At 43.9% G+C, this 12,844-nt stretch overlaps 1 protein-coding gene across 6 annotated transcripts in view; it reads right to left on the minus strand.

Moving 5' to 3' along the window:
• The window catches only part of ACSS3 (acyl-CoA synthetase short chain family member 3), a 67,809-nt gene extending 61,651 nt beyond the window's left edge, over positions 1 to 6,158 (minus strand). For 5 of the 6 annotated variants that reach the window (XM_083699217.1, XM_083699215.1, XM_083699214.1 and 2 more), the window contains exon 1: positions 5,375 to 6,158. In XM_083699217.1, coding sequence (XP_083555343.1) covers positions 5,375 to 5,706 — 332 coding nt within the window. In that variant the 5' untranslated portion in view covers positions 5,707 to 6,158. The remainder of the gene's footprint in view (positions 1 to 5,374) is intronic. The other variant, XM_083699216.1, reaches the window with a different exon arrangement.
• Positions 6,159 to 12,844: the final 6,686 nt, after the last annotated feature.

Raw genomic sequence — 12,844 nt, forward strand, 5'->3', positions numbered from 1 at the left:
TATGGGACCTCAGCAGGTTTCTGACCTGCAGAAACCAGCAAATGAAGCTTTGCATGGCATGGAGATAAGGATTATCACAATAGCCTATATAGATATGTCTGTATGTATTTTAGAACCTGAGCAAAGAAAGCCACAGTATTAATCATAATCTAGTAGTACATGCCATTTTTTGCACAAAACTTCCTTATTAACTATTATGGTTTCTAGAATATAATGACTCCACCTAAGAATATATAGATGCTAATTTTACAACATCCAATTCATTATCTTCTTCTCACACGATTAAAAACATCATTATCCCTGTAGGTACGATGCTATGTCTACATACAGAGCAGTTCCTCTGAATCTCTTCCAGAATAAATTATAGGTTTTTCCTATCTCTTAAGGCCAGTATACACAATACTATTGTTGTACACCCAATAATCACCTCTGGGTACACATTCATGTGGATGGACGTAAACTGTGGAATGGCAGTTAGCAATTCTTTGATCAAGGCAGCGGTATTTTTTTCAGCCTTGTGAACTCAGCAATTGCAGACAATATTACTTGAATATGTGCATCTATCAACATTCTGAAGAATGGGGAAACTACAGAGATATGTAATATCAACAACTAAAGTATTATATGGATCACCTCTTACTGAAAATATTTTTTTTGTTCAGGTCATAATACCAAGCAAAATGACCAGCAGGCTATAAGAACATAGCCATCCCAACCCAAGTCCTTCCAGTAAGGACAAAGTTCCACTGGAGTTTGAATATTAGTTCAAGTTAAACATTGTGCAGTTCTGTCCTTGACCACATTCGGTAAGGTCAAAACATTAGGACAGTTCTTTTTATCAGCAATGACGAGTCCAGAAATGGATGTAAGATGGACTAGAATTTATCTGCACTGGCCAGTTTTCAGGAATCCCATATGCACTGAAATGTGCACCTGAATACTACTAGTGCCTGCAAATTAGCCTCCGCCAATTCCTCACCCCGCTCACAGAAGCCCACATGATAGGAAAAACCTGCCCAACTGGAGGTATAACATCAGTGCAGGATTCTCCTGCGTCACATCATTCCTAATTTGAGAAGCTATCTTCATACGGTATCCCCAATGAAATAAAGTGGATGGGAAGTCCAAATGTCTCTGTACTACACTTGAAATGGCGGGGGGGGGGGCAATACAAGATGGAGTTACAGTGGTACCTCAGGCAAAGTACTTAATTGGTTCCAGAGGTCCGTTCTTAACCTGAAACTGTTCTTAACCTGAAGCACCACATTAGCTAATGGGGCTCCTGCTGCTGCCGCGCCGCCAGAGCACAATTTCTGTTCTCAGCCTGAAGCAAAGTTCTTAACCTGAAGCACTATTTCTGGGTTAGCAGAGTCTGTAACCTGAAGCGTATGTAACCTGAAGCGTATGTAACCTGAGGTACCACTGTATGTAGAAACTTATCTGCAGTGCTCTAAACATAATTTTACATTTGCTTGCTGCTGCAGATCCTACAACATTAACTCAAGAACCAGTTTAGATATTTCTTATCCCACCCCACCCCTTGCAAATCACAAGATGTGGCTCATGTTGCATGGGGAGTGGTGGGTGATTCTGGTCAGACAGGAGGAAGTGCTTCACCCACAGCGCACAGTTCAACAATGGAATTTACAATGACTTGGCTATATTTTTGATAATGGTTGCTCATCAGGTGATTAGTAAACACTGGGAAACTGGCCTAGGGTTAACATTATCCAGGTAGTACATAAGGATCTGGCCAACTGATTTAGCTGAAAACGTTAACAGGCTGAAGACTGAAGGATATGAAAGGTTAAAAAGATGACTTTGACACAGTTTGGTTTTATTTCATTTGTATGAGACTTTTATTAAAGTTAATCATAGTACAATAAGATATAGAAAACTAATCTAAATTTTAAAAAATGCAAATAGAATAATAGAATATGGAATCCTCTTTTAAAGGTAGTTCTTGACCTTACTATCCACAGAAGGTAGCAGCCCCTTCCAGCTCTCACCTGGGATCTTTCCTTTCTCCTCCCAGCCTCTCACCCTGGGAGACCAAAATTTTCCTGCCTCCCATTCAGGCTCTTCCATCAACTACAGTGATGAACACCAATTTAGATGGGTTTATAATGGCAATAATGTGCTATCTCCATGACTGGAGGCCGTATGTCTCTTAATATCAGTTGCTATGAAACTGAAGAAGGAGAGGCCTACTGCCCTCATGTTGTTCTTGTAGAAGCAACTAGTTGGCTGGCAACTGTGGGAAACGGGATCTTAGTTGAAAGAGGTCTTTTGTGTAATCCAACAGGTTAGTAATAATATATTTCTGGCAGTGGTGCTGGAATACAAATGCTCCTTTTCAGTGCACATCAGACGGTGCTTATAAATATTATACAGTATTGTAATGAGTAACAAACAAATCCCAGGTGCATAATCCAATGGCTATGCTTGTGACATTTCTAGGTAAAGGTAAAGGTACCCCTGCCCGTACGGGCCAGTCTTGACAGACTCTGGGGTTGTGCGCCCATCTCACTCAAGAGGCCAGGGGCCAGCGCAGTCCGGAGACACTTCTGGGTCACGTGGCCAGCGTGACAAAGCTGCATCTGGCGAGCCAGAGCCGCACACGGAAACGCCGTTTACCTTCCCGCTGGTAAGCGGTCCCTATTTATCTACTTGCACCCGGAGGTGCTTTCGAACTGCTAGGTTGGAAGGCGCTGGGACCGAGCAGTGGGAGCGCACCCCGCCGCAGGGATTCGAACCGCCGACCTTTCGATCGGCAAGTCCTAGGCGCTGAGGCTTTAACCCACAGCGCCACCTGCATCCCTGTGACATTTCTAGCACACATTAAAAACAAAACAGAACACCCAAGTCCAACAGAATAATCTTCATGGATCTTTAAAAAAAAAAAATCTAAATGACTGCAAAGTCGAACAGTTCTTTTTTCATAAAAACAATCCAAGAGGCTCACAACAGAGCAAAACCAGAAATGATAGATAAAGCCTAAATCTAGCAACAGACAGGAAGGGTTTTGGTTTTTTTCCTTTACCTGGTGTGTGTGTTCATGCATGCATGCATGTGTAAAAGAGATAAAGAAATCTATAAGCAAGCGATGCTATGCAGCAAGAACTAGATAATGTGATCTGCACAGAAACAACAGAATTAGGAAGCATCATTGTTTTAAACAAAAGCAAACACCACGATCCAGAAGGAATTGTCAGCTGGTATAGTAGCGCAACACTTCAGGCCATTTTTTGGCACAAAGAGGACAGATCAGTGTGATTTTTCATTCTAAGCACTAGCAGGGCTTTTGTTGCACTGCCCACTGTGATCCAAGCCAATTTTGCTTGTGTTCCTTTTACCCACAAGAATTCTTAAGTACACACTCAGTATCATATTGCAGAACCAGCTGGAACATATCCAAGGGAAAGCATATTATTGTTCAGAGGTGCTTTCCTTTCACAAGAGATTAAAGGAAAATAAATACAGAAGAAAAAGGATAATCTTACATAAATTATACGAGATAGTTCTCTGTTAAAGTACCTGATAGTGGTTTATGGAACACAGGAAACTGAGTTTATTGTCTACAGTGACTGCCAGTAGTGAGGATTTCAGACAAGGGACATTCCCAGCTCTACCTGAAGATATTGAGGACTGAACCTGGGATCGATCTACTGCATGCAAAGCAGAAGCTCTACCACTACATGGGAATATATATATATGGGGTTCAAGAGAGCCTACGAGCCATGTTCTGTAGTCTCAGATGCATGTGGGCCAGCCAAAATCTGACAAGTCACTCCTGCTCTTAAATTGTCCAAGCAAAATGGCATATCTTAACCCGGCACCAAAATGAGAAAAAATGCTGAACTTAAATATAACTCAGTCAGTGAAGCATGAGACTCTTAATATCATGGTCATGAGTTTGAGCTCCACGTTGGGCAAAAAATTCCTGGGGTGCAGGAGGGATTGGACTAGATGATTCCTGTGGAATCATCTAGTCCAACTCTACAATTCCGTGTTTCTAAGGTGAGGGTATTACACAGCCAGAACACCACTGCAGGAAAGGCTCTCTCTGGTGCCACCACATAGCAATTTCCCTGGGTGATGGAAATCTGCTTGAGTGTCATCAGAATACTCACTCCAAATTCTCTGTTGACCCCCACTCAGTGGCCTCATAGAGAGCATAGGGGACAAGATGGAACCCTGTGGCACTCCATAGCACAAGCACCACAGGCCCAAGCAGAAATCCTCCCATGTCACTTCTGAAATTAACCCTATGGGTAGAAGCAGAACCATCACGTCAACATGCTCTCAACTCCCATCCAGGCAGGTACGATGGTTGATGCTGCCAAAAGCTGCTGGGAGATCAAGGAGAATCAAGAGGGTCACACTCCCCCTGTCCCTCTCCCATCCAAGGACATCCATCAGGGTGACCAAAATTGTAACAGTGCCAAGGTAAAGGTAAAGGTACCCCTGCCCGTACGGGCCAGTCTTGACAGACTCTAGGGTTGTGCGCTCATCTCACTCTAGAGGCCGCGAGCCAGCGCTGTCCGCAGACACTTCCGGGTCACGTGGCCAGCGTGACAAGCTGCATCTGGCGAGCCAGCGCAGCACACGGAACGCCGTTTACCTTCCCGCTGGTAAGCGGTCCCTATTTATCTACTTGCACCCAGGGGTGCTTTCAAACTGCTAGGTTGGCAGGCGCTGGGACTGTGCGACGGGAGCGCACCCCGCCGCGGGGATTCGAACCGCCGACCTTTCGATTGGCAAGTCCTTGGCGCTGAGGCTTTTACCCACAGCGCCACCCGCGTCCCAACAGTGCCAAAACAGGGCCCAAATCCAGATTGCATGGGTCCTGATAACCGGATTCCTCCAACTGCACCTGGAAATGAACCGGCCCCACCTTCTCAATCACCTGGTCCAAAGAGGCATATTAACAGCCAGGTGATAGTCATTATAATCTCCTCTGTTCAAAAGGGACTTCTTAAGGAGCGGCTGTGCAACCACCTGGGTCAATGTGGTGGCCACCCCTCTTTCCTGGCCGTAAGCATTTGCTGTCTCTGGGACCCACCCAGCAAATCCCTTCTAGCTAGCACTTAATAGTGAGAGCAAGAGTTGGTTGCCCAAAGCCTTGCTAGCTTTATTTCAATGTGCCTTTTGTAGCAGTTTGCTAGGCAAAAATTCAACAGGTGACGACACACTTTCTCCCAGAAACGGGAGGTGAAATGATGCACAGAACAGGAGAGTTGGAAGGCGTCTCACGGGTCCTCTAATCCAACCCAGCACCGATGCAGGAAACCCGCTACTACAGCACAGCACCGGTTGAGTTTCTGCCTGCCCCTGAGGTGCAGCCCAGCGACGGTTTGGTCCAGCCACTCACCAGGAGGTGCTATAGGGATCTCTCCTCTGCATGGTTTGAGCCCAGGGCTTGTGCCAGTCGATGCCCTGAGCCGCTTCAGCCCAGTGTTTCTCGGGCTCCTCCACCGACGCCCTGAAAACCGCCTCGTAGTCGCCTCCATGAGCGGCTGGCCGCGAGGACAACGAGCGGCTGAGCGGGAGAAGGAGCCGGGCTGCAGGCGGGCGCCTCGTCCAGCAACTCGGGAAAGCGAGCGGAGGGACGCGCCGGAGTCCCACCTGCGGAGCCCAGAGAAGGCCTCGGACGCTGCGAGCAACTTGGTGCAGCCAGACTCTCCGGCACTGCTGGGCGCTCATGGTTCTCTGGCCGCCCCTCGACGGCACCGAGGCGAAACTGCAAAAAGAACCCCCAAACTCGAGCGTCTTGAACTACACACTTGTGGAGCCGGGGAATCTTATTAATTCCCTTTTCACAAAGTCAGCAGGAAGAGCCGAGCTGGATTCAGGACCAAAGATTGGGACCTGCTCCTCCTTCCAACCACTTTGGTGTTTGCAAACGACCAGTTTGCAGAAGCTCCAGTCCGGGCTTTGGTGTCGGCTCCCAAGCCCGCACTTTGTTTCGTAGCGAGGAGGCCCTCTGGGATTTGCTTAGGTTGCATAATATCGCCCACCGACCTCTGGGGCTCAGGATACTCTGCCAACTTTCCCTCTTTTATTACTGCTCCAAGTTTGCTAAGTGCCTGGAAGTAAGTGGACGCGGTTTAGGATAGTGCCCTGCTTCTCCCTCACTTCGCAGATTCAGGAATTCGCCTTTCTTCTTCAAGATCCTTTTTAAAATAATGGCAATCTGCTTTCGGAGGCAACGGCGTATTTAAAACTAGCCCAGCAATACAACATTTCTTTCCTGATTTGTTTCACTCTCTACAAACGGCAGTTTTCCATTACCTTGAAAACAATTTTCATTCCTGTCCACTTCCAGCAAGTGCACTTCATTTTAAAATAATAAGCTATATTAAAACCGTATTCCATCATTAAAAAAAACAAAACTATTACAGTTTATCTCCATTACCAACCTTTATCGAGGGAGAATTAGAGAGGATTAGGTTGATATGGAGACACCACAACAGGGGCATATATTTTATCCAGAACAAGGGATGCATTTGACTTTTTGAATAAAATTAGATTTTCCAGATAAAGACATTTAAGACACACCAGTTTCAGAGAGATCTCACCATGGAGGGATTCCATGAACTCACCACGGACTCTCACTGTGTGTGAGAAGATGTGTGGATCCACTCACAGAGAAGGATGTTACTATTATATTTCCTAATTTAGGAGTGCACCAACCCAAATAAGTCTTAAAGGACTAGGAGATAAACAGTGCCAGATACACAGTACCTTTAGAGCAAGGGTAGGCAACCTAAGGCCCGTGGGCCAGATGCAGCCCAATCGCCTTCTCACTCCAGCCAGCGGACTGTCCAGGAATCAGTGTGTTTTTACATGAGTAGAATGTGTCCTTTTGTTTAAAATGCATCTTTGGATTTTTTGTGGGGCATAGGAATTTGTTCATTTCCCCCAAAAAATATAGTCTGGCCCCACACAAGGTCTGAGGGACGGTGGACCGGCCCATGGCTGAAAAAGGTTGCTGACCCCTGCTTTAGAGGCACTAAGCAGTGCTGCTATTAATCTTTCTTTCTTTCTTTCTTTCTTTCTTTCTTTCTTTCTTTCTTTCCCACCCATCTGGCTGGGTTTTCCCAGCCACTCTGGGTGGCTCCCAACAGAATATTAAAAACACGATAAAACACTGAACATGAAAAGCTTCCCTAAACAGAGCTGCCTTTAATTCAATGCAGACTAGTACCAATCCTAAAATAAAAATTTGAAATAAAACAGATTTATTGCAACACATGACAGGATCTGATTTCCTCGCATTGTTCCCATCTACGTCTGTAGAATGCCTTGTGGTTTATGCTGGGATAAGTAATAAGAGAACAGAAAAATGGGGGAAGAGTGTGGAGTGTAAGGAAGTCTTAACAAAGTTCTGATTGTTCCCATGAAAACTACGTCAACGCTCTTTTAAAATATCAAATGTCAAATTCTTTCCCTCCCCCCCCCCTTTATTTCTTTTTTTACTGGTGCCCTAAAGCACACGCTTAGCCTGCCTATTGGGTAATGCAGCAGGGGAGATAAACTTTCACCAATGTGCTGTACTTTTGCAAAGGAGCACTGACCCCAGGGGTAGTCTTTTCGAGAATCACATTTCTCCATGGCGAATACTGAGTATTCCAGGAAGGTAGAAGCATTTCATAACAAGTCCCCAACTGTGACAATCGGCAGGAAAACTTTTCGAACAGGCAAGGTTGCTATGGGAACACCTAAATAAAAACCTGAAGGAACACTGCTGATATGGGTGCTGCTGCACCTTAACCCTTAATGCCCTGTTGCAGGATCAACTGATGTATGGTGCTTAATATGAGTGGCTAATAGGCAAAAGTAATTCACTGTGTGTTGCTACAGTACGACCGTGTACATGTCTACTCGGAAGTTAAGTCTCTTTGTGGATAAGAAGGCTTCCTCGCAGGTAGGTGGGCACAGGATGGCAGCCTAGGGTTGGCATTTGGGAAACAGTGTTCTTGTGCCCTTAGAACTTGGGGCCAGGCAGAAATTCAACAAGTTATGCCTTTTCTAGTATGGGAATACATTTATGGGTGAAGTTTCCCCATGACTCTAAAAGGTAAAGGTATATAAGTCTGATGGAATAAAAAAGCTTTCAGCAGGCATGTAAAAGTTGAAACAGAAGGTGCCTGTTGAATCTCTATTGTCAGAATATTCCACAGTACTGGGGCTATTCTGTGTTATGCCCTGCACACCAAATGGCAGCCATTTTTTGACCAGTGCCACCCCACAGTATTCTCCCATTGCTCCAAAAAGGTTGGCAATCCCTAGAGTGGACAGTAGTGGAGCAAGAAGAAAACTGACCCAATAGTAATATTGTGTGTTCCAGCCGTGGTGAGGTGTGCACTTCAATCTGTGGCATTTCACTAAGGTGAAACATTCCTAATAATTAAAGGTATAAGGTAAAGGGACCCCTGACCATTAGGTCCAGTCATGACCAACTCTGAGGTTGTGGTGCTCATCTCGCTTTATTGGCCGAGGGAGCCGGAGTGCAGCTTCTGGGTCATGTGGCCAGCATGACTAAGCCGCTACTGGCGAACCAGAGCAGCGCACAGAAACTCCGTTTACCGTCCCGCCAGAGCAGTACCTACTTGCACTTTGACGTGCTTTCGAACTGCTAGGTTGGCAGGAGCAGGGACCGAGCAACGGGAGTTCACCCTGTCATGGGGATTCGAACCGCGACCTTCTGATTGGCAAGCCCTAGGCTCTGTGGTTTAACCCACAGCGCCACCCGCGTCCCTTATTAAAGGTATAATTCAATGCAATTTAGTTATGGCACTCGGAGTCTACTGACAAGGGCATGGAGAATGCCGTTTTGACAGCTCTAGTAGCGTTTTGCTTATGGTACAATGCATACCAAAAAGTCCTTATCACCAAACTGTTGATAACATACATCAACCAGTGGTTGCTGGTGCCCATTGGAACTGGTGGGGTGGAAGGCAGGAGGAGTAACAGTAGGTGGAACTACAGCCAAGCACATGCGGAGCCAAGTAATTCTAGTTTTGTCCCCATTCTCCACCCTGTTCAGTTTGACAAGGACAACACTGAGGCCAAGGTGGAAGAAGCAGACAACCAGGTTTGTATATTAAGATAGCAGGCTGGGCTTTGAAAGAATCAAGACTGAGCCTGACAAAGCAGTGCTCCTTTTGCCCTAATGGACTGGCCTCCACTGACACCAACCAGAGCCATTTCTACTAAATTCACTCATATCTGAATGTCGGATCTCTCCCACACATAGCTCTCCCTTCTAGCAAATCTCCATCCACTGGACGGCAATAAAAAATCAACACATAACCAGCGTCCTCTTTAAGTGATCCCCATCTTTCTTTTTCAGGTGATCACAGCATGGTGCGCAGAAGGCTGCTGTTTCAAGTCCTTTGAGTAATAGCAAACTTAAAGGCAGCAAAATGCAAAGCAAAAAAAAAAAAAACAACGCATTTCACAAGCCAATTTGTTTGTTTATTGGATTTTTACACTGCCTTCCTGACAATGCACTCAAGGAGGTTTTAAACACTAAAAAAAAAAAAAATTAAAAACACCATTACGTAAAGCAAAGACTGACAGAGTCATCTCATTTCATCTAGCTGCTCCCTGACCTGGGCTCCCTTCCTTATGCCCTCCCTCAGGACATGCAGGTTTTTAGCAGCCCCCAGGAAAGGTGGGAGAGGAACTGCCTCAATTTTGACGCATTTTTGTTATGTTCTAACTGAAAGATATGGTTGGTGATTATGAATGAAACCCTGAGCATGTATGTTCCATTATTGCTAAATGAATTATTACTAAATGAATAAGCTAATCAAAGGAAGTAGTAATTACAATACTACACATAGTAAAGCAAATTAAACTGGAATTTGGGTCTGTTTCCAGAAATTGGTGAAGTACACACAACATTAAAAGCAGCAAAGCACACTGTTATTTATTTTCTACCACATGTTTAAATGTGTCTGCTTATTACTTCTTTTCCAGTAATGTTCAAATTTACAGATGTGATATGTGCTGGTTTTCTTTCCCCTGAATTCTTTAGGAGGAAACAATGTTTCTCTACAATAAAATTGGTATGGGTGTGTAATGAAGAAACATTCTACGAACTCATTTGAACCTGCAAATGAGTTTGTATAATGTGAATTAATACCACTACACATCATTTCCAATGGCAATTAATTGACAGTATGCTTCTGGGATCTTTTTGGACCTCACATCTATCTGAAAAACAGCAAAATTTGCTCCAGTTGTAAATGTTTGTAAATGGAAATAGTCTACAGCCAGGAGAACCATTGATAGGAAGTACAACAGAAAACACTAAGCATGCTCAGTTGTCACACCTGAATCAATAATTCAAAGATGAATTTGAGAATCACTGGATAGGATTGTATGAAGAATGCACACCTGCAAAGCTTATCTAGGTCAAAATGACAGGAAGTTTTTTGTTTTTCTAAATTAAGAGCACAAGCCTGCCAAACATTGAACACATTTCAAACAAATTGCACTTCCTTGTTTCAGATCTGTGCTTCAAGCTCAGCAAATTGGCCACGGATGGTCTGGCTCTGAGCAGCTTGGAAGTCTATCCCCACAGTATTAGCACCTTGCCGAAGGCAGTATTAGGCTAGTACAACTGGTGCAGCCACACTGGGCCCCATGCTGCAGGGGCACCAAAACAATGCTGTAGAATGGAGTTTAAGAGGCAAGGGGTGCCTATTTTAGTGTCACACAGGGCGCCGCTAAAATTTGGGAACCCCCAGTCTGCCACTGACATTGCCAATTCTCAATTTAAACCAATATGACACTTGTGTGATTCATACAGATGTGATAAATACAAGCTTTCATCCTTCGGTTCTGTTAGATCCTAAATAATATTGAATAATCTTTTTACTAGAGGCTGTTTAATTTCAATGTACGGGCAGCTTAAAGCATCATATATCATACATGGTTTGGAAATGTGGGTGAGAGTAGAAGATGGGTTTGGTGGACAGCCAAAAAAAGGAGCATGTAATAAAGCACTGAAGTTATTTCTGGGATTGAGGAGTAGCTCAGGGTAAAGGGGCTGGTCAGTGAATGTCCCAAAAGGGAGACTGGGATAGGCCTGGTCTTGGTTGGGTGGGTGGGAACTGTTCAGTCTTCCTTTGCCAAAGGCAGCCTCTGGTCCTGGGCCGTTGGTGGTGCTTCTCTAAGTCGAGGGGTCCTCTGCAGTGGTCATTCCATTATATAAGCCCATACTATGAATCACACACGTTTTATGGGCGATACTATATCATGAGCATTGCAGAATGCACTCTTTTGCATAATTATAACCGGGGGGGGGGGGATACTTTTTAAAAATGCAGTCTAGAAGTTTTTGGTTTGTATTAGATTTTAATCTAGAGATTTTTTCCCCATTTGTATATTTAAACTATTATTTCTATTGATTATTTCATGTTTTATGGACAATAAGCAAGTTTTACAGCATTTGTTGTTTCACTTTCCAGCAATCCATTTAGTTTAATCAATATAGCTCCACTCCCTTGCCATCTGCTTCCCCCCCCCTACCATTCTGTTCAATTCTGGACAGTTTAAAGAGAAATGGGTATTATATGGTGATTCTATTGGTTCATATGGCTTCTGTTTCTTTTAATGTTTCCGTAACTTGCTTAAAACCAACTAAAATTGCAAATGAAAAGCTTGGGTTATTCATATGATTAAAAAGAAGCATCAAAGTTTCATTCATATTCATAGATTAGAGATAGATAGATGATAGATAGATAGATAGATAGATAGATAGATAGATAGATAGATAGATAGATGATAGATAGATAGATATAGATAGATAGATGATAGATAGATAGATAGATAGATAGATAGATAGATAGATAGATAGATGATAGATAGATAGATGATAGATAGATAGATAGATAGATAGATAGATGATAGATAGATAGATAGATAGATAGATAGATAGATAGATAGATAGATATAGATAGATGATAGATAGATAGATAGATAGATAGATAGATAGATAGATAGATAGATAGATAGATAGATGACCCTTTGGGAAGAATTTCACACAAATATATCATAACCCTCAACACTTTTCTCATGAGGGGGTTGAAGGGCCATGCAGCTTAACCATGTGGCCATTATCAGCATGCCCGGTGCTCCCTCACAATCATGCATTTGGTAGGACCTAGGACACACACACCCTTCATATGGAGGAGCTCTATGTATGTACATCAATGTAGGGCCCCTTCTCAATGTCCAAAAACATGGACAATGGAGACACATGGTTGCCTGCATGGCAGGGGACAGCCCAGGCCTGTACAGCCTTCCAGCTCTTCATGGATTCTCTTCGCATATGTGAGGAACGTTGTCTTTTCTCTTTCATAGATTTCTGAACCTGGAAATATGGTGGTAGATCATAGAAACTTCAGTCCCTGAAGCAGCAAGGCAGCTTGCAAGCAGAGGAAACAAATGTTATGCAAGTCAGGATAAGGTGACTTGAGGAGCCTCTGTCAATATAACTGTTGACTTTCTGAGAAACTTAATAATAATAATAATAATAATAATAATAATAATAATAATAATAATAATTTATTATTTATACCCCGCCCATCTGGCTGAGTTTTCCCCAGCCACTCTGGGCGGCTCCCAATCAGTGTTAAAAACCGTACAGCATTACATATTAAAAACTTCCCTGAACAGGGCTGCCTTAAGATGTCTTCTGAACGTCAGGTAATTCTTTATCTCTTTGACATCTGATGGGAGGGCGTTCCACAGGGCGGGCGCCGCTACTGAGAAGGCCCTCTGTTTGGTTCCCTGTAACCTCACTTCTCGCAATGAGGGAACCGCC

This window comes from Podarcis gaigeae, assembly GCF_964106915.1.
Source record: "Podarcis gaigeae genome assembly, chromosome: 10".
NCBI lineage: Eukaryota > Metazoa > Chordata > Lepidosauria > Squamata > Lacertidae > Podarcis > Podarcis gaigeae.